Source organism: Agelaius phoeniceus, chromosome 5 (genome assembly GCF_051311805.1).
Source record: "Agelaius phoeniceus isolate bAgePho1 chromosome 5, bAgePho1.hap1, whole genome shotgun sequence".
NCBI classification, from domain to species: domain Eukaryota; kingdom Metazoa; phylum Chordata; class Aves; order Passeriformes; family Icteridae; genus Agelaius; species Agelaius phoeniceus.
Genome location: NC_135269.1, coordinates 20,506,551 through 20,529,758, shown reverse-complemented (window position 1 = coordinate 20,529,758; position 23,208 = coordinate 20,506,551). Strand labels below are relative to the sequence as shown.

Here is a 23,208-nt window from a genome sequence, read left to right as displayed (position 1 = left end):
TTCACTATAATTTCATTAACTACCATTAATTTAAATACTTTCAGAAGTTACTGGAATAGAACATATTACCTTTAAAATCTAAGATCAGTTCTGCCTCTTAACTATGGAGCACTGTAATTAGAATTGGCCTACTACTTATGTCACTTTGCAGGATCAACAAAGCTCTCTACAGATCTTCAGTAACCAGCCACTAAACATTTCTTGTTCTAAAATATGATTCTCTAAAAGGGTTTCAGTTTTTGAGAGGGGCATCACCTCTACCAAGGAAAACTCATCATGGCATTGGTAAAGATACCCCATAATCAATTTATCATCTATGGAAAACAAGCGGATCTCAGAAACAGCAGGATGTCATCAAGAATCCAAACTCTAGTGTGTCAGCAGACATTAAAAGAATGTTGCTACTGCAACCAAAACTTCTTCAGGACCAGTTGCATTTAAGGAAATAAATCAATGAATGTAGATTGTGCCTTAAGTCACCAGAGACTCTATCAACCAGGCTAATCCCGATGAAAAAGCTTTGCTGTTGTTGCTGGAAAGGATTGGTGCTCAGCACCTCCAAGGATTGAACCAGATTCTCACTGGGGTCTGCTGTAGTAGGAAAAGTCTTCTGCCAGAACAGTCATGCAACAAAAAGTGCAGTAAGCCTTGAAGATTTACTTGCAAAGGAGTTCCTTCCTTTTAAAATCTGTAATCCATTTTAATTGTGTTTTTGTTATATAAATCACTAAATGCTTCCTCTCTGGGGGGGGTAACACCAACCAATATTAAAGGAAAACAAGCCTGCAAGATGGAATATAACTGTTCAACTAGGAATATAGTCAATTAAAATTGATTAAATAATATAGATTTTTTTCTCCATTACCCATTTTGCCTCCCTGATAAATATTTAATCCTGACTGATGACTGAAAGCTTTGGAACATGTATTTAGATCAAAAGGTGCTATATAAATATAGACATTACAATGTCACATATTTGACCGTTTCTACAGTACTTTTTGGGGGGTTTTAGCAAAGGTACATCTTCCCTTAGCATCACATAAAAATTGACCTGTGTTGGTTTCCAAGAGCTTTGCACAAGGTGGCTGATGTCAAAAATGCAGCAAAGACTCAGAGTCGCTGGGTTGTTCAGTTTTAATTTCTGAAGCAAAACTTCAGCAAACAGTAAAACACTTTTGTGGAGCTGTGAAAGTTCAGCCTAGCTGCTTGATAAATGAGCAGACAGGCAAGCAGCCCTTCTTTCTTTTTTTGTATGGATTCAATGAAGCCTGCCTAAAGAACACCACATGCTGTTCCAGCTACTGATCTAACATTCCGCAACATCTCAGCCTTCCAAATTCCCTTTAATTACACATTAATCCCACCCCTCTCTCTTTCATTTTCTGCAGACAGGGTTGGGGGCTCCACAAGGCTGTGGGAAAAAAGGCAGTGTTGAAGAACTACTTTCTGAGGATGTTTTTTTTTGGGCTAGGGGATTTTTTAAAGACTGGTTGTGTTAGTTTTTTGATTGGTTTTTGGGGGGAGATTTTTGTGTCAGTTGTCATTCAGAAAATACCATCTCTCTCTCCAAAAGCAGCTCTTACAGCAGTTAATTTAATATTAGAGATAGTTTTACTCTATTTTTCCTCTAGGAACAGCATCAAACCGTATTACTTTCAAGTCTTTCTAGCAGCAGTGAAGTGTTACAATGTAAACTGTAAATGCTACTTTATGAACCATATGCTGTGGGAGTTACTGGGATTTAAATAAATCAGCCAATTTCTGCATACCATGGCAGAGGTGCTCAGGAAAACAGAATAATAATGAAGTAGCTGATCAGATGATCCCTTTTTCTTTTCTTTGTTTGCTTTTCAAAACCAGCACATTTGAAATAAATACACCTCTCAGAATGTATCTTAAAAGTATGCGTCACTTAAAACACAATTTCCCAGTAATTTACAAAAAAAAACCAAAAAAAGAATAATCAAGCAAAGCTTTGGAAAAAGAGCCAGGACTATTTTATCTAATGCTGCATATATAAAATATAAAATGGTATGCTTACACCTAGGTGCTTGTACATACATGCATGGTTATTAATGTCTGTGTTTGAAATAAAACAAGTCAGGTACTAAAAGAACTCTCTGTTCATATAAATGTTTATATCCAGCTATGCTTATGCAAATCTCTGTGCAATGATACTGGTAAAGGCAGGAAGATTACTCTGAAAGGGGAGAGGAAATCAGGCAGGACAAAGTGGAGTTCACTGTGTGCTGAAATCAGTGGAAAAAGCAGAGAACCAAATATGTAGTTTTTAAAAAATTTATATCATTGTCAACCTGAAAAATCACTGCACAAATATGTCATTTTTGGTTAATGTTTATTAGCTTTTAAAGATCTAGAGACAAAATGTGTTAACTTTACAGTTGTGTGGGGAGGGAAGTGGGTTCTAATTGTCAGACATGACAATCGAGGTTTGGATCTGAAAACTAAGTTGGATCATTTTCCTCCCATCACTGTAGTGAGGTTTGCACAAGCAAATGAATCAAGACCAGACCACGCAGTCTGAGCTACTTTCTCAATGGAAAGTCCCTGTTCTCACAGCAGTTCTGGCTTCTCAACAGTAACAGTGGTAAAAAGATCTCATGGGTAGTATCCAAAGCAATTTTGGAGTGAACAGATCTTCTAACATCGTCCTTCAGTGGAGCTAAAATTTCGTCTCACACTTCTCCAAAGTGACCATAATTCCAGCCGCCCAGTAAAAACTGCTGAGTAAAAAGGTATAGGTTTTACATTTTCCAAATTAAATTTTACCGAAGTCACATGGCAATTTCGACTTTTGGGTATTATTTTAAGCTACCTGATTTTTGGTTTTGAAACACATGTAGACCAGGAATTTCACATGGGAATAGCTTCTGTCCCTACTATGTTAGCCTCAGGGAAAAAAAAGTTCCTGCAATTTCTTTCTCAGTTACTGAACTTCAATGTATTCTCCCTCTCTTTTCTCTGTACTCTGCTTAAGACATGATCTTGCCTTCTGCCTACCAAAGATCTTCTATGCCTTTCTTGATTAAAAGCAATATCATGAAGAACTGCTTTGATGCCTCAGGTTTTAGCTTTTATATTTTTCAGATTTTATTCTGCTTTAGAGTGTAAGTCTAGGCTTCATATTAGGGGACAGTAAGCTTTCTCCACAGAATAGGTAGCAAAAAAATTCCTTCTCTGGGGACCCAAGGACAGCCTATCCAGATCTCAGGCCCAAGAGCATAAACAACAGTGGACCGAAGATAGAAAACAAGAAGGATGGGACTTCATGGGCTAAAACTGCAATTGGAAAATTAGCTCCAATATGCTAATGGACCAAAACTTACAAAAGTGTGAGAACCTGTGACCTGTCGTCCATTTTGTGGCCATTTTGGGGTTGTGCTGTCCAAGGTGGATCTATCTGAGGCCTCTTAATAAATACCTACTTTATTCTTTCACTCTGTCTAGTCTCTGTTCTAGGTCAGCCTTCACAAGGCATCACTTTATCTTCTGGTGAGTGCTTACTGCATACATAAAATAAAGTCATTACATTATAAAACAACATATATATAGTTTACACATTTTTCAGAGGACTAGTATATCCAGGTCAGCATTTGTTGAACATTGCTTCAGACAATCCTGACAAATGGTTTTTGGAATATCTGTGCAGGTTGATCACATGGGGAGATAACATGATTTTTATTCCACTTCAGCTTTTTCAACATAGCAGAGGTGTCTGAATAAACTTGAATTAAATATCTAGTTACTTGTATCTTTGGTTATTCTTAAGGCAATAAAATTAAATGGGTTTCTTGAGCATCCACGTAAAACATGGAAAACTTTATGACCAACAACTAAAAAAGATCCTGTAAAAAAGTGTCTGTAATAGAGTCTGCACAATTTATTAATTTTAGGCACTGCTAACTGCAGGAGCTGTTCTGTTACCCACAAATGGCTGCAAGGGTGCATTCTTTCAACCTCATTACTGCCAGCGGTCATTTCTGTCACTGCCTCTCTCGTCACATCTCCGGTACTGTAATATTATAACACAAGCAGATCCAGGCTCAGCGTTTAAATGAGGAATTACAGAATCAAAGAATGGCTTGAGTTGGGAGGGACCTCTAAGTTCTTCTTATTCCAAACACTCTGCCATGGGCATGGACATTCTGCTTTCACCACCACGCTGTCACCCATCACCCCTCATTGCATTCACTACCAAACTGTGAACTCTATGCTTCCTAATTAGTGCATCTAAAATCATCTATGATATGTCAAAACAAATCAGGGAAAAGAAATCTTATAAAGCATCTTATGTGTCTGTCTTCATGCAAGCAAGGACGGAAGAAACCAGAGATGTCTGGAAATTTCTGAAATAACCCTTTTCCTCCCTCCTTTGTCAAAATATTAAATTTTACTCTGGGGCAACAGGTAGAGGATGGCTTTTAAAAGTCTTTCCACTAGAATGTTTTAAATTTCTGATTTTCAAAAGACATGATGCACCTGATCTAGAGGGATGTTATTCTTCATTACTCATATTCCTTTCTATTTGACATAATTCTAGCCTTGCTTGTAGAACTTCCCAAAGCAGAGAAGAAGGATCAAATTAACTGGCAATCCAGCAATTTCACACTGCCAGAATGAGAAGTGGATTCCAGGCTCTGCACTCCCTAGCTCAGTGAGATTCGAGAGAGATTCTACATACCATGGAATAAATTCTCTTTCCTCCCATAACAATTCTTCATAAGAGGGCCCAGTTCTGCTTCTCTCAATTCAGGTTTCAGGTTCCATATCTAGACAGCATGCTTTTCTTTTGTGAAGTGAGACATAGAAGATATGTGTTTATTTACTAACTTCTATTGTGGTGTTTCAGTCTTAATATTCTTTGCCATGGCAGCAGCAAAATTCAGTGATAACAAACATACCTACATTCTCACAGAGCTATGCTCTCCTTATTCTCACTGCGATGAAACACAAGAAATACTGATGTCCTCAGTCTTTTAAGGGAAAGGGTCTTTGGTTCATTCATCTTTCACCCAGTACCATTCCTGCTGGGTCTTTCCAGGGTTTCCCCATCAGCTTTAGTGCTTTTCAAAATCCTCCTCTGAGACAGGTGTTATTATTAACACCTGTGTAAAGAGGTTCCTTTTGGCTGAAAATGGCTTGGGGCTGATTCAGCATCATATTGTCTTGAGGAAATGGTCAAGGAAATTTGCACCGAGAAACATCCATTGATAGGAAAGAGCATAATCAAAGTAGCCCGAAATTTCATTTCTGTCTCTCAAATCCACCAAACTGTGTAAACAAAAGGAGAACAGGCATGACTGTGTCTATACCTTCTCTACCCCCTTGCATGTTTAATTGCATGGCCAGGAGGGAAGGCTGTAGTGTACAGGCTCAGTACTCTTGGTGGCAGATCTGTTGTCTGTCAAGATTCAATAACCTTCCCATTTCTCTCCACTTACCTTCCTAAGTTTTGGAATAGGGCATGGTCTAACTCTAGGATAAGAACTTGTTTCTAGCACTGATATGGCTCAACTGACACTGCAAAGCAAGGCAGAAAAACCTTCTTGCCTTTTGTCTAATGTCTGTGCCCAACTCTGCTTGCTATGGAGATTAGATTCTGTGAGGAACTCCAACTGAACTGGAGCTTGCAAGACCGCTTCTCAAATTCATCTACGTAAAACAATATCCTCCTTCAGCAGTTCCTCTGGCCAGATAGAATTCAGCCTAAGGCATGATCAAACAGATTACTGTGCCCCAACAAAGCTGCAAACACTGAGTGCACTGCCTCAGATCCTTAGCTGAGCTGCAGCCACTTTTGGTGCTGACTTGCTGAAGCCAAGCAGATCTAAAACCCTGCACAACTCACCCTGCTCTGTATTGGTGCCAGCACAGTGCCTGCCATCACCCAGCCTATCTGTGGGAAAAGGCTGAGCGCCAGGATCCCTGCACTCTGGCAGACCCTGAGCTGTAAGCACAGCCTCTGGGATGCATTGACAAGGCATGAGGTAAAGCAGCCCTGGGGCCAATCCATGCTTAAGGCCTAACAGGAAGCCAGATGCTTGAAGTGGCCAAAACACTAAAAGTCCCATTGCTGTAGGGCATTGAGAAAGCAACAGTCACTCCAGAGAAACTGAGGTGTCCTCACTGGTTTTCTTACTCCCCAAGCTCAAGAAGAAAAAGGCAGTGGTCAGCAACCTGAAACAGTACAAGAATCAGCTAAGTAGAGCCAAGGGAGCAAAGCCTTTTACAGCTATTCTGCAGGATCACCATGGCCCACACCAGCATGACTGCTTGCTTCTGCAGGACTTGTGTTATTATGGTCTCATCAGAGGATCTTGGCCAAGAAGATTCAGAATTGGGAAGAAAACTCATACTAGTGGTAACTGTTCTTCAGTCAGGAATCCTAGCTGTTCAAAAGGGATGAAGGGAAACTGGGGACTGCTTAGATAGCAGTGACAGACTCATTCAGTGCAATAAGAGAAACTACATCCTCACATTTACATTGATATTTTTCCTCAGTTCTATTTTTGTATTCAGTTTTGTAGAAATTGCTCATAATAGAGCAAGTGTTGTTTTAATCCATCAGAAGAGAGCGCTAAGAGTAAATGTGGCTTTGCTATACCAGTTACTATTGAGGCTACTTAAGAGCAAATTGAGAATAAAGAAATAAACACATCTTCAGAAGAAGCATCTCCTTATGAACAACAGCAGATAATTTCCTGATATGTGCATTTCAATACAAAGACAAATCAGAATGCAATCACATCACAATGTCATTACCAGAGAAGATTCAATAAAGGTCTTTTCTGCCCTTTTCAAACTTTAAAATATTATAGTATAACAGCAAGAAACTGTAAAACTTATTTATCCTAGTCATGCTTGGAGGAACAGTCCTGAAAGCAAAACTTCTGGGCATAGACACAGTGCATCATCATGAAAAAGGAGTCTGGCTGGTACAGCTTGTACCTCACTGAAGCAAAGTAAACTACTGGGGAAAAAAGGTTCTTTCCTAACTAATATTACAAGTCTATTGTGGACTTTGCCCATTATCTAGTGAAATGCATTCACTGGAATGTAATTTTCACTTACAGCAAAGCCAGTCAGAGCAACAAAATTTGTGAGAGCACGCATCCATGTTAAACCTCTTTAAGATGCCAAAATGATGTAAAGGGACCTCAGATGGAGGGAAATCACCCTGAGAAGTGTCACCAACCATTGTTTTCCTTTTCAAATATTAGTTTGTTATTGCTTCTCAAAAGACACGCCAGGAAAGCCCCAAAAGAAAAGAAAAGAAAAAAAAAGAAATCAGAAGAGGAAAGTATTTATCCTCCAGGGGGCACATGGGAGTTGGGAAGAGCTCAGCTTCATGAGGATGCAAAGCGATTTCACCACTAGTCTCTCAGTGTTCTGGGGGAGAGATGTAACAGGGCACGGCAGGGGAATTAGCACTGCCCAGTAAATTAAAGCAATGAACTGAGGACACGGAGGATGGGACAGATCGCTGCAGTTGAGGAAGATTACATCTTCGAGGGTCCTGACTAAAAACCAGGGTACATACAGGGTCACAAAAGAAACAAGAACAAAAATCAGTGTTGGAGATAAAAGTGAAAGAGAAGCTCAAAGAATTGCCAATGCAGCTAGCAGCTGGGAGCAATGGTAGAGCCAGGAGAAGCCTTATGGCACCCACCCCTACACCGTACCTGCTGAGGGCTTTGAATATGCTCAAAACATTCCTGTTTTTTTTGATTCAGTGAAGGCCCTTATTAAGAATGATGTAGTTTTTGCAATTAAACCCAGTAAGAACTCTTTGCATAGTGTGTTAATAATCACCAGCATTTTATATTAACATGTTGCTCAGATAAAACCCAAAACAAGCATACATCTACACAACTTTCCCTGCAGCAGGCAGGGGCAGAACTTTCAGCTGGAAACACGTTAAACTGCTCTCCAGAGCCCCAAGGTCCCGGAGCAGAGCCTGAGGCATTGACAGCACAGGGCTGAGGAGCACCAGGCTGCCATCCTTTTTAAGTGACCTCAGCAACAGGGCTTTCACTTCTCCTGCCTGCAGACTAATTCACAGTCTGAACACGTTCACTGTGAGAGAGCTTGTTCTCATATGCAACATTTAATTGTTAATAACTCAGGGACACACCTGTCCTGCCTCGCTGTACCTCCCTGTCTTCTTACTGGTTCCGTGGAGCCTTTTTACTTTTTCTGCCTCACTTTTGCACGGAATCAAAATATAATATGTTTGGCTGTCTACAGTAAGAGCAGGAGTTTAACATTGGACTCCACACCTGATGCTGAGCTGTAACTACTAAATTGCTGGGCTCTCTCTAATTACTATTTAGTCAAGGTATATAAGAGAATACTAGGTCCTGTCATTAGCATACAATAAAAAGTACTGTATTGACAGACTAGGCAGCATAGCAGATTGGCAAATGCTGGTATAGAAAAAACTGCCTGAAATTTTTGCATGTTAAATGACTGAGTAAAACACTAAAATCTCGACTCACAAAGTTACAGCTCCCTTTTTCATATGAGAAATATGATATTAATATCCCATTAATAGCCATAATAGAGCATTCGTGACTTTATATATTCTTTGTGTGGCCTAGGTTGCTTTTTAAAAGGTATTTATTTATACAGTATTTCTGTTCTTTGTTTTTCTTGTTCCTTTAATTGCTATTAGCTTGGTTTCCTCAGAAAACAGTCTGTATTACTGTCTCTCTGTTAATCTCTCTACTCCCCAGACAAATTTTGGTTTCATTAGTGCAATATTACCAAGTGTCTGAGGTCCAGCCCATGTCCTAGAGGTTTAACAGAAAACACTGTTACTTATTACACTTTGTTTTAATGTGCTGAACTCGACACCTCTTTCTAAAAACTACCCATTTGTTAAAGAAAAAGCCTTAATATTTAACATTGCCTGCAGAGCTAAAGTTTGGAGATGAATCATAAATTCAATGTGGTCTACTGAAAGGCGAACTGTCTACAATTTCACAGAACAACTAGCTCCTTTCTCTGGAGGAAATGACAGCTGCAGGGCTCCCGATGTTTCCCAATGAGGACAAACGTGTCCAGGGTCTCTGTTGCAGCAGCTAAGTGCAGAATGCCTTAAATAGCACCTATTTCACTGCACTGCTTCAACTGCCTCCAAGGCATTTTTGCAACTCACCTTGCCAATATGGTATTTAAGTCATATGATAACCAATGTTGGCTAAAACTTCATACATGTACATGCTCCAAAGGAGAAGCTGACTGCAAGATACTGAGAGAATGCAGATGTGCCTTGCAGATTTTTATACCTATGCAGTACATTTTGTTAGCAGGAACAGGCTGGAAAGAATCAGTGGGGTCTGCTCAGGTTCTGCAGATGGAGAAGCTGGTTTCACTTTAGTATTTTCCCCCAGCTGTCTGAAGTTCCTGGACATACCAGTGGAGAATTGCCAGTTCCCAGATGCAGAAGTTATGGCCACCCAAAGTACTAGTGTGAAACAGTACCGTGATGATTGTGTAGGGCTTCCTTCCTCTCCACAAAAAAGGTAAAAACTTTCATGCAACACTGCTACAGAACTCTTTTGCAACAGAGAGGAAAACACTTGGACCACAGCACATGAAAACCACATTGGAATGCTGTGATTTTTTGATGGAAACCATAGTACCTGTCCTGCTAGGTCAAGAGACTCCTACCAATGAACAGGTCTATGTATGAGAGGCAGGAGAGAAGGGGAATAAAGTATTAAACAGGATAACAGAACTGCCACATACTGATAAATTGTGAAAATCCTGATAAATTTATGTTCTGGTGGAAAAATTCTGGAATATTTACACCTTACAATTTACAGAAGTTTTTAGCAGCAGCAGAAGTAGCATTGTGTAAACTTGAGCCATGTTCCAAATGTGTGAGCCTGCGTGAAATCTGTTCCTTATTTTCACTGTTCCTAAATTACTTGTTGCCACTATACTTATCACTTGGTAGCAATAATGTGTACAATGAACAACTTCATTCACAGTTCTGCAGTATTTAAACAGAATGCTGACACAAAATCATCTACTGAGTTATGCAGGTCTTCAAGACACAACAAACATGGTAATGTTACAACACGGTACACTTTATTTTCCTTTCCAAACTGCCTGACCTAAAGATGCACTATAGAAAATGTCACCTCATTAAATACATCCTTCACCCACTCTTTACACAGACACTTACCCTAGAAACATTTTTCTTTCTTTGAATGCCCAGAAATTCTATAGAACAAATGTTGCAAACACTAAAAGAGAACAGCTTGCAGGACAATGGGCTTCAGATTCATGCTTGCAAGCATTTCAAAAACAGTGGCAAACTCTACACTTTGTTTTTTTCGGTCTACAGGTTTTAAAGTCTTGTGACACATTTTATGGTAGAATTTCAGTTTTAAATATTATCCTGTGTTTCACTGAGAGGAAAATATCACCTGACCAGCAAATCCAAAATACAAACTTTATGTAACCCTTTAGCCAGTTATTAACATCTGCTACCAGTGTAGAGTTTTGCTGCTCACACCCAGATGATGCACAGCTATGTCTGTGCTAGGAGTGCATCTCCACTGTGAATCTGGAGTTAACCAGAGTGGCTCTTACTAGAGCAGGATTGGAAAGGGAAGCACAAGGAATCACAGTGAGAAGATAACTTAGATAGCTTGGCAGCCTGTACCTGCAGTGCACACAAAAAGCAGCTAGATGTTTTCTGGACTTTCATATCTGGAGACATTGTACTCTACCATGTGAATTTGCCACATCATTTGAGATCAATAATTCAAGGATCTCCATATTATGCTTACAAAAACAGCACAGACATGCTCCAGAACTCAATTTTACCCTTCTGTTTTTAAAAATTATACATTTGTTTAAGCAGTGCAGGTCATAATGCAGATGCATTTACACTGGCTTGTACTGAAATTCCAATTCAATTTTAACTTCCAATTTTTTGTACCATATCACCATCAGGGCTGATAGGCTGGGGACTGATGTACTCTGAAGCCTAGCCATGGTTAGAAGTTATTCCAACCATCAAAATACTTACAATCTTAGCCTTTGTCCAATAACTTGAATACACAAAGAGATTTCATTCATACACTTCTGTCTCTAACAGTAAAATATTTAGTTCTTTTCAGTAGTGCAAATTCACCTGAACCAGGTGAGATTTTAAGGTGTCATACAGCAGTTTAGACTTACCTTCCCAAAACTGGCAGCATTAACAGGTTGTGTGTCATTTTTCTCACAGAAGTCCAAGTAATGCATGTAGAGAGCACTTCGAGGAATGCAAACACCTTCTGCAATCTCATAATTCTCCTCCAGCCTTAAAAAGCAAATATCAAACAGAGAGAACTGCAAGTATGTTGGATGTCCTGTATGGTAAATAGTATACTAAGCTTCAACTTTTAAGACCAAACATTCTGACTTCCTCTTGCCTACTAATTTTGTTGGCTTTGTTCCTAAGTGTCTTTTCAATTAATTCCCATAGTACTTACTTGCTTCATTTGGTTCACACTTGTTATCAAAACCACAGGCTGTGAGTTCCCAGCAATCTGTTATACCCTAAAAGCATCCTGCAGTAAATAAATATAAGTAAAACCATGAAACAATAAATACTCGCTGAGGGGAAGCATTCTCTCCTTTACAGAATACACCACCTTTGCTTCATGACACTCTTTTCACTCTTGTCCAGCTGCAAAATTGCTTACCTTGAGGAAGCAGGTATAGATAAAGCAAATAATTTGCTACTACTCAAGAGCATCCACAAAATCTTATTGTGCAATATTTTCTTGGTATTGTTTACAGGAAAAGTGAAAAAAAAATAAAGAAACTAAAATCTGGATACAATCCTGGAAAAACCCCAGTGAATTAACATTCTTTTCTACCTTTTAGAAACTATCCTTATTTTTTCATAAAAAAAAAATATAACTATAAAAAATATAACTATAAAATTTTAAATTATATGTCAATATATGAGCAGGCATACGCTTCATCTTTAAAGCTTCAAACTGGTCTCATTACAAATCTATAGATTAGCAGAAACAGTCCTTTGAAATACCATTTTTATGGCTGCTGACCCAATAAATCTTCAAGAGATATTTACATACACACTTAACATTAAACCATAATTGATCTTGTCATTGCTGGTGTCAGTCATAGGCATCTACCGTCACAAGTGTGCTTGTCTGCCTTGCTGGGTAAGGGAAAAAGTTAGGTGTAACTTCCTCTAAACTGTACTAAAAAATAAGTATGTATTCTCAAAAAAAATCCAGTTTTACATAAAATAATCCCCTGCCATTTGTTAGCTGCAGAACACCTTCCAAATATGTTTCTCTCCTTCACTGCCTTTTTCAGGACCTACCTACCTTTCATTTCAGTTATCGTTATAATTTGTGACTGCAAACTATTTTAATAAGATATCTGGCTAGATGAATGGAATCAGTTTGTATGGGCAACATCTATTCTTTCCTGGTTTCTACAGAAATATCATCATGGCATCTTTCCTCAATTTCATAGTGCTCTAACAAAACCTCCTTTCAAAACCTGGAGAGTTCGTCTGTATACTATAGCTGCTAATTGGAATGTCAGCTTCCGTGACCAAGACAGGACAGAAAGAAAAGCAGTTAATTATTTCTCTTCATATCTGATGAATTTTTCTCTTTTTCTTCTCTCTTTCACAGAGAGTCATTAGTCTGACACTGAAAAATGAAATGCCCCATTATACCTGAACTTTTTTTTTAATGATCAAAAACCCATCTTGCTCCACTTCTTTTATTTTCCTGTCTTTTATTTAACAACTTTATCATATTTTGAATCCAGCTTCATTCTACAGTATTGTAGAAAAAAAAATGAATGCAATCTCCTACCTAACAAATCATTACCAGTTATAAAATATACTTACATATATATATACACATTTTATATAGTGTTGTAAAAAAGCCATGTGAAATCCAGTAGCTCACAATGAGACCTTTTGTACCACTACAATATAGGAATAAAGCTCCTAATCTTTCCACAGGAATGACAATTTTATTTGTCCCTATTACTGCTTCCCTGCATATACACTTACATAGTTCTAGATTAAATGAGATTATTCTATATCAGAGTCACATCTGTATTGTTGTTACAGATTTATTTTTATACTCAAGACTGTGATGTTAACCACTGTTAATCACATAGATTCTAGAACAGGTTAATTTTTATGGAGTATAACAACATATAAGGAAGTATGAATCTGGGGAGAATCCATTCCCTCACTGTGCTTTACCTTGCTCTTTTAAAATTATTTTTATAAATGTTCCAGAAAATAGAATAGTTTTGTTGACTTTAGCTTCAAAATACTGTTATTATTCAGAGTACCTACACTGTAAGCCAACAAGCTGGGGGGATTAGGTTGTCTGTACTTTGAATAATTCTGTGTTTGGGGAAGTAAACACATACACACACCAAAATGAAGTAAAATAAAGTTTCACACTTACACCTTGGTCAACCAGTTCACCACTGAAATAAACATGAACATTTTAGAGGCAAGCTATAGCTTTACAGATGATAATGAGCACAGGAATATGGAATAAGCACAGAATACCAGGTATTGCTATATTCATGCCTTAACAGTTAAATTCAAGCTTGTGTAGTTTCCCAAATTATGATGAATTTGGCAGTTTCCTCAATTATTATGTATTTGGCAGTAATGTTACATTTACCAAGCCTTTCACTTCATTTTGTGTCATCAACGAAACAAAACAAAAGCATCATTCCTGTTTCCAGGAAAAGGCTATTTAGCCAGGCTCACAGTCATCCAGACACGATTCTTGGCTTCTTCAGCTATTCTTCATCCTCCACATTTAAAATGTTCAACATATTTCACCTTTAGAGAGGCACAAACATTAAGGATATCTCCCCATGGGATTGATACAATTTGTTCTTTACAGCAAAATTCCAGACAAGGAATAACTAATAAAGCTGATGGCAATATGAACCAGTGAGAAAATGTACTTATTTTGCTTGTCTTTGCTATGCTTTCCCTACTCCTTTCTTCCTCTTTTTTTTTCCACCTGATATTTCCTCAATTTCTGTTTTTCAACACTCCATCGCCTTCACTAGCTCTAACTGGTTGTAGCATCTAACATTAAAAACATGACCAGTTTTTACTTGGCAGACACCAGATGCTGCAGACAATTATGAAGTCTCCATTTGCTAGAACAAGGGAAGTTTGGCACTGTATCCTGAAAACAATAATTTACCCCACCAATTCCACCCCTTGAATCCAGCCCAGAGACCATGTTTAGAAGACAGGACACATGCTTGCCCAAGGAATACAGATACATTTTTTAGTCTTCCCTGAGTGGGCAAATACTTGTTGTGAGGCCTGATATTCTGCTTTTGGCTGGGAAACTTTTTCCTAGTGCCTGGTACTGTGCTGTGATTTGGGTTTAGTATAAGAATAACGTTGGTAACACTTTCAGGTGTTGCTAAGTTGTGCTTACCCCATGTCAAGAACTCTCCAGTCTCCCACATAGACCCAGAGAACAGCAGCATAAGAAGCTGGGTGTGCCCATAACCAGACCAGCTAACCTGAACAGGCCAAAGGAATATTCCATACCACAGAACATCACACACAGTAAATAATCTGGGGGGAGTTGGCTGTGAGGTGCTGATCACTGCTCAAGGATGAGCTGGGCCTTGGTCAGCAGGTTGTGAGTAACTACATTGCACATCACATTTTTTCTTGGATTTTATTACTCCTTTTCATTAACACTATTATTATCGTTGCTATTATTATTATATTTTCTTTTACTTTAATTATTCATCTGTCCTTACCTGAGCCTATGGGTTTTACCTTTACCTTTTCTCCTCCCCATCCTAGTGAGAGCAGGGAAGGGGAAGGAGTGAGTGAGCAGGTGTGTGTTACTTACTTGTTGGCTGAGGTTTAACTACTACACCTGAGCAAGCAAAACTGTCCAGCATGTAAAACTACACCTCCAGGAAGTGCTCTGTGAAGCAATTTTACAGTGCTGATCACAACAGTTTACCAACCTGGGTAAACTGGGTGCTGGGTTCTACTGCAATACAAGTAACGCAGTGCTAATGTGTCTGACTTCCCAGAACAGGGGAAACTGCACATCTTCACCCAAAATAAGCTTACTACTTTAGCACTTTGACCCTAACTTTTGAGCTTCTCATTTTATTTAGTGTATCAATTTCTCCAGGAAATACCAATTCAAAGGTGCAGTACATATGCTGGAAAGCATATGGAAACTACAAGAAAACTGTTCTGTAGGTATGGCTCAAAAGCTGGGAAACTTTTAACCTACATGCCTGTTAATAAATTCAGCCAATGGTATAATTCAGTTTTACAGCAGCTGAAGATTCTAAACATGAAACTTCTTTGCTTTCTGTTAACTCATGGAATTTTGGGTGGAAGATGAATGGAGGAAATTGCAGATGCTCCAGAAGACTCAAAGGGGAGAACATTTAACCTACTTCAACATGTAAGAAACATAATGCAACAGACAGGTAGTAAGCCAGTACACTAGCAAGAGAGTAGGGAAGAAGTTGCAAGCAGCCTTTTCAGAACCAGAATTCTGGAATTCTACTGCAAACACAGCTGAATGAGCATTAGTGTGCACACTACATTCCAGCGGGGCTCAATATCCCAGGAGTTTAGGGATTTACTAACCTTTATGACTGATGAAGCTTGAAAACACTTGGCAAAAGACTGTTTACAGTATTTCCATGTTTTCTGTTGGGAACAGTATCGCTGGATGTTCTAATTAATGCCGGCTTCTTGGCTACGACATTATTTGCTCCTGTGGAAAAGGCTCTTAACTGACTTCAGTACAAAATAAACGCTGCTCTGAATCTGGGACTGGTAAGACCTGCTTACTATTTTATTTTAGCTAGATGGTTCTTTATTATCCTGTTTGAACTGTGTTGAAGCTGTGAGAGTTAATAATGAAAAATAATAAATGACCACAATGACGTTTCATTATTATTTTAATAATTTTCTCTCTGTCTGTAGTTACTACTTTTCTTGAGTGTCTGTTTAAGAAAAGTCCTTCACTTTCCTTGAACTTCTGGAAAACAGGACTTTTGTGATACAAATAGGTACAAAGAAACAATAGCTCCAAACTAAATGCCTTTATTTATATTTGCCCATCTCATTATTTGCATTGAAAGTGTCTGTAAGTTTCTGAATACTGGCAGCAACCTATTCAAAATCAACCCATAAGTCTTCTGGTTTTTTAGTCTAAAATCTCACTAATCAACTTTAAAAAGCAAATAATCTTAATTATTTAAGAAATAATCTAAATCATTTTTGCATGTTTACAGAGTCATTTAATTTCACAGGCACAAAAAATGGAGTAAAATACACTGAATGAATTATTCTTTTCTGTTTTTTTCAGTGAAATCTCCCAAGAGACCGACAGAAGCAGAGAAAGAAGTTTGCTAACATTTTGCTTTTAAAAAACTCACATTTTTTACCAATAATCTTATATTTTTTAATATCTAAATCAAGGCAAAAGTCAACAAAAGTCTAAGAGATAGCCCTATGGTAAGGGATGTCAGAATTAGAGGTACACGTTATGGAACATGCAGACTAAAATACTTCTGCAAATTACAGGGAACAGCACTTATTTTTATAGCACTGTAGACTAACTCTCAAACTATCCTTTCTTTCTTCCTAATTACCCTTCCTTTTTTCTCCTCACTAACTTTGCAATCAAACCTCAAACTCTTTCCTTTTGTTGTCTTCTATGTTAAATTACAGGGATCTCATGTCAGTAGAACAGTTGGTATGGGTGGGCTTCATCAGACACTGAAACAAATGTGAGTCTTGGAAAAAAAAGCTCAGTACTAGTTTTCTTTTTGCAATAAATGTAACAATGATGACAAATCACAAATAACCAGCTGGTAGGGTGGCAAATAAATACGTTAAGTTGATTTTTTAAACTGTATCAGAAGTTTCTTCTGTTCAAACAAATCCTGTAAGACATTTGTTGAGAAATGCTGTACAGGTTACAAATGGGCACATGAAACACTTACAGTGAAAGGATCTTTAGAACTCTAAGATAGCCAAGAGCTCTATTCCATCATCTGGAAAATGCATTAGAAAAAAAACTAATAGATTTTCTTGATCTTTTTAAAAGGCATCTTACCATTGCAGTGTAGCTGGAGTTGAATGCGGTTTTGATGCTCTATTATTTTCTTTTTCCTCATCTGTTAAGAAACAAACAAAAAAAGCTGTGTGATTTCATCAGGAATTTCTCAGGAATTCATGAACTGTTTTTTAAAATGTTTGAATGGTTAGAATTTTTTTAACTAATTAAAATAAATTTTAAAACAATTAAAATGTGCTCAAGTGCCAAAGCTTTCTCAAAATTCTGGCTAAAGTTCAGAAATGTAAATAATGATGTTCCCTAAACTACCATCTGTAGATACTGCTTAAGGCAGTAAAGTCTGCAAATGTCACTGATAGCAGGAGCAGAGTGGTGCCTAGAAATATTGACATTGAAAAGGATAAATTTATATGGAAAAAAAGCAACTCTTAGATCTCTACCAGCATGTGAGAACATGTAAACAGTTTCACTCACTATAATGGAACTGTTGCCTTACACAAGTTTTATATTAGATAAGGCATTTAAACTAATGGGGTACACCCATTGTTTGATCTTAACATAAGGTAATTATTAGATGTTTATAAATTTACAGGGATTAATTCTGAATGAGAATAAGTGTATATTCTGTTATATACTTTATTCCTTTTCAGATGATTTCTCTGATAATTTTCCCCATTAACTGTTTCCAAGGCAACTCTGGTTTGCTGACTTTCCAAAAATTCAGATAAAAGATGAATAAAGAAAAAGGTAATTAAAATAAAACTTCAAATATTGGATTCTTCCTAGGAGGCATTTGTTCTTTTGAAACAATTTAGAAATATGTATAGAATACTTCTGACTAAATTGTGTTTTATTAAACATATAAAACATTCCTGGGTGAAAGCTGAGTGGAGCACAAGCAACAGCTCCAGAATGTTATTCGTTGGGAAACAGTGTTGTATCAAATACATTTTGAGATTTTACAGCTTTGTCCCCGATGAAAGCATTCAGCATAGATGGCTTTGATACCTAAACAATAGGGTAAACCTGTACACCACGCTGCAAGTCACATTTCTTCATGAAATTAACTTTTAGAAGTAATTTAAGTGAGCCTTTAGGATGCGGGATCTTACGGGAGCAGCGCTATCTCCTCTGCACGTCGGACTCTCTTGGGAGGCCTTTTGAGCTGTGCGGAGAACCCACGCACACAAATAGCACCCCGGGTTGGAAGGCTCTGCGTGCAGCCCTCGTCCCCCAGGACTCCTTGCCTTACCCACGGGAAGCTGTGCCAGCCGAACATCCTTTATCCCGCGGCCGCTCCCCTGAGCGCCAGCAAATCCCATTCCGCAGCTCCCCGCGGACCCTCAGCACAGCCCCCCCCTCCCCCGCATCTGCATGACAACGGGCCCCTAATTATTGGGCCGCACACTCCCTCCCTGCCTTTCAGGGCCCGCTTTTATTCAGCGCACAGGACTAATATACACATCTCAAATCACTTTTAAATTGTGGGTTTCGTTTGTTTTTCCTAATCAGGCAGTCGGCGTGCAGCAAACGCGGGCACACGGGGCCTGAATGCCGAGGGGCCGTGGGTGCCGCCCCGCACGCCCAAGGACCAGTCATGGGATGGTTTCCACCTGTGCTAAGGGGGCTGAATTCCCCTCCGGAAACGTGGCAGACATCAAACTTCAAGTCAATATCTAAGTTACACAACATCTCTACACCCTTTCCATCCCCCATCCCCGCAGCTTTTTTTCACTTGCACTAAGAGTGAGCTGCTGAGAGCAGGTGCTTTACTTCACCTGCCCTCAGACATACGTCACGCCCGCCATACTCAGCTCCTCCCACTCAAATCCTCCCTAAGGATTTGTTTTAACGACACAAACAAACAATTAGGTCATAAACTGCAATTTATATCTCCTTCCTCAGGTATGTTTGCCTCCTGGGGATCCTTCTTAAAGACCCCTCAGCAGCCCCCCCCCCCCCCAACTGTCCCTTAAAACCAAGAAGGAAAAGATGGACTTCAACTGTTAACTCAGAAAATTTCTTTTAAGCATTAATTTCCATTGAACAACTGGATTTTCAACAAAGATAAATTTTTCGCAGATTTAGTTCTTGTCACCCCACAGTGAATTCTCTGTACAAGAAAATAGTGCAACTTTGTTTTCTGTCAACGAACCAGCTACCAGCCAAACTTTCACTTTTCTATTAAAAAGATGGAAAGGGATGCAGATGGTACGGGAATAGATCGGACCTAGAAATACGAACTTTCAGTATTACATATAAAAGCTCTTAATTCTACCTTGTCTAGTTTAACAATATAATCTCAGATAATTGACTAGCAGAAAATAATAAATAGCTTTATACTTTATATTTTAGCTGTCAGCAGAGCACCTAATGGTGTCCATATCAAGCAGAGAATGTTTAACTCTTGACTCAGGTCCAATACCAGATCACTTTGTCTAACATGAAAGAGGGAAGGGAAACAGCATTTCTTACTTTTTGGCCTGTCATTTTATCAATTCACATCAAAACAACGCTGTAGATTAAAATAAAGGCATACCTTTTAAAATGCAATACTTTTAAAATCCAACCTATTTTGTAGGAAAAGGAAATAAAGTCACTGAAAAGAAGTCCTGCTTCAAGGCACTGTCAAAGAAGAGACATGACAATTCTGTAACAAATCCAAAAGGTCTTGAAGTCACAAGGAAAAATCTTGTTCAATTCACAGTCGCAGGGATTCGCACAAAGCACCCCAGGGAGAAACCCATGTAGTGTGCTCACGCCACTGCCAATAGGAGGACTACCAGCATCTCAAGGAAAAAGTGTCTTCAAGGTACCTGATTAGGTGGAAAACCTGTACTCATCCCAAACAATGCAGATAACAGCTTAGACAACTGCAAGTAAAAGTCTCAGCATAGAAGGGGCCTTCAAACATAATAAAACTAGGAATGTTCTAGAAAAACAGTATTTGTTGGCTCACAGAGATATCAGAGGATCCTTTTGTCCCAAATTGCATGGAAGTTCTTTTGCTAACTGCTCCATCTTACTTCCAAAATTCTGTTCCAAAGCCACTCAAGCGGAGTCCTGTTTGTATCTTGTGCATGTTTGTATCTTTGTGGCTTTCCTAGAAGTCTCAGTGGGATCCTCTAACTCTTGCTGTCTGATTCTAGGTACAGCTCAAGGGATTTCTTACTTCTTGGTGCAAGACATGGAGACAACAGAAGCTGTGCTCAGCAGCTTTGAGCCTGCTGCCTTAAACACAGGGAGTGGAACAACCTGAAGCGAAGACACCCCTTTTTTGTAATTGTGTTGGTGTTAGTCTGTTTATCATAACGAAAATGGAGCTAAGTTCTTCTTTCCACTATGGAGGTAATTGGAGAGCCTTGTACTTTCCAGTGCTGCCTGCATGTGTCTCAAAACCAAGAAAGAAACTAACATGATGTTACTATCTTTACATAGATAAAATCCTTCCCTGAGTTCAGGTAGCTGCACACTTTTCAGAGGAATATCCTCTTCCTCTGTACCCTCTGCAGGCCAGATTCTGACTGTTCTCAGAAGTGATTTGGCCTCAGCCAAATTAAATTATAGTACTAAACTATCTTGTCTCCTATTTATGTGTAGCCATAAATGAGACCCAGGCTCATCAGCATGCATTCCATGCTTTTAGAATAGTGGGAGATTTTAAAAACCTCTGAGAAATAAGGGAGCATAGTTTTCACTGAGTAGGTATAACTGAAAAAGAAGGAATTTTCTCCAAGGAAAATTTCAGTAAAAGCAAGTAGCTCTTTTTTAAACTTTTTTTTTTTTAAATAGAAGAATAAGAGGTTTACTTCAAACAAAAAACAAAGCTGCTGGGTAAGTCATTACAGCCAGTATGAACATGGATTTTGAACAACACTTTTGAAGCACAAAAAGTAGTCTGAATATTTTCTTTTATCTCATAGGAAGTTTACACATTCACATTTCCAAATAAGCAAGAAAATTTGGACAAGCAACCCTTCCACTTCATCAAGAAACATCATAATTCCTTCCCCATGGAACTGAAGTTGAAACTTTTGTAAGCCTTTAATTGTATTCTTCCAGACCTCTACTTCAATTTAGATAATCTGGTTTAATGCACAGTACACAGAAAATGTTATGGAGTTGGTTTTTTTCAATTACTGGCTATAAGATTGTACCGTTCCCTTTTCCTGTGAATCTTTTGACTAACATGGAACATGGAAGTGGCAGCTGGAAAAATGTTTTAAAAGCTGGAAAATGAAATAAAATTTAATGATAATTTTTATATTAGAATGTAAAGACTGTGGTTTGGAAGATGTCATAAAATGTTCCAAAAGGGTAAGAAGCACTCCAGGAAGCACAGAGGAGATGTGAATCCATGGCTATGAGTCATCACTTCCTTTCCCAGTGTAATGCAGGTTCAAGAGGCCTGGGGGTATCTGGATAAGAATGGAAGATTGCAAAGGACCCCTGTGGCCTGAAGTATGGTTCTGTAGCATACTTTAGCTGTAGAAAAGGAGACCAGCAAAACTATTATTCCTGTTCTAAAACCCTATGAACTCTAAAATCATCCAGGAAAAAAAGAGTCACAAGAGCAAGCATTATGCCCAGTAAAAACATTATCGGTTCACAGCACAAGTTCTCAATCTTCAGTGGAGCCAAGGCCCAAAAAAAAAAACAGGCAACCCACCCCAACTGAAAACCAAACCCACATTTTCCTTGGTAGTCCAGTCAACAGCTGCCTCATGTATCTAGAGACAAAAAACTAGTCAAGAGAAAGGTGGTTTAGGCTTTCTTTTGGTTGCAGATGAAAACTGGACCAAAACTGAACCTACACTGACAACAGCAATTCGATCACCATTTTGAAGAATTCAAATAGGGTTATGTGGGTTTTCTCAAAGCATTTTGCCTCCTTCTTTGTTTGTAAATATATGACAGAGGCTGGACAAAGACTGACATGATGGTTTGGAAATTTCTGGTTGGTTTTTGGGTGGTGTTAGAAAAATGTTAGAAAGAACTCAAGGGCTAGAAGGGAGTACATTGGACAATGATTTCTACAGTGAAACTTCTAGTTTGTTCTGGATTTCACAGATTATTGCTGTGACTTATTTTGCTTTCCTACTTCTTCACCTTCTCCCCTCCCTCACCTCCCCCTCAAAACAAGGATGACTTTTCAGGTGGATTAATTCTCTTATCTGCACTGCAGAAATGCTGGTAATCAGTGCAAAGGAAGCATCTGGAAGAACTGGCTATTAAGAAGGAAGCTAGATAAAATCAACTCTGCCTCTCATTTGGGTTTCCATTATATGCTGTGACAATGTCTTCTGCACACAAATAGAGGAACAAATTCATTTATGTATTTGTTTTATCAGTTCTAAATTCACTGCCTTTCATTATCATTGCTTGCTCCTTATTTCAAGAACCAGAAAACAGAATGAGCCACCATGCCATCTTCTTAATGCCACTGTCTGAAACACCTGCTCTTGTTAATCACACAGGTCCTCATTTTACTGGCTCCACCTTTGTGGAAGTTTCTCATGCTCATATTTAAAGCACATTTAACAATCCTGAATTCTGACTCTATGCAGAGTCTGAAGACACATCTTATTCATTACAGATTCCTTCCATCACTTTCTCAGTAGCGTCAGAGTGAAATGAACTTTGTGTATCTCACAGGTTCTCATAAGATTCAAAATGACAAGCTGCTGATTTTATTTTCACTATAATCCACAATAATTTTTAAAGATAAATTAATTTCTACTCCTTAATTTTTAAAAACAGAAAACCCCAAACCTCTCCAAGTTTCATTGTCAATTTTTAAAGATTCTTGTGCATGGTTCTTAGCTTGTGAGTCATGAATAAATACCATTTTTCTACTAACATCTTCCTTCTCCTTCAGAAATATTCCCTCAAATATATCCCTAGACAAATGAGAGTAAGGCCCCAATACAGCAAATTTCATGATCAATTACAATATTGTGCTACCAGGCATGTAGTTTTACCACAATGTCAAAATAAATAATTCTCTTAAAATGGAAAAAAAAAAAAAGTAAAAGGGAACTGCAGCAATGAAGTTATTTAAAATACA

General features: G+C 38.5%; 1 protein-coding gene across 7 annotated transcripts in view; it reads right to left on the bottom strand.

The window, feature by feature from the left end:
• RFX4 (regulatory factor X4) overlaps positions 1-23,208 on the bottom strand; it is an 87,359-nt gene that overhangs the window by 43,478 nt on the left and 20,673 nt on the right. For 4 of the 7 annotated variants that reach the window (XM_077178481.1, XM_077178475.1, XM_054631510.2 and 1 more), the window contains 2 exons: positions 17,181-17,241; positions 11,221-11,344 (listed from right to left, as the gene is read on the bottom strand). In XM_077178481.1, coding sequence (XP_077034596.1) covers positions 11,221-11,344; positions 17,181-17,241 — 185 coding nt within the window. Of the gene's footprint in view, positions 1-11,220; positions 11,374-17,180; positions 17,242-23,208 lie in introns of all 7 variants that reach the window. The other 3 variants (XM_077178478.1, XM_077178477.1, XM_077178479.1) reach the window with 1 other exon arrangement.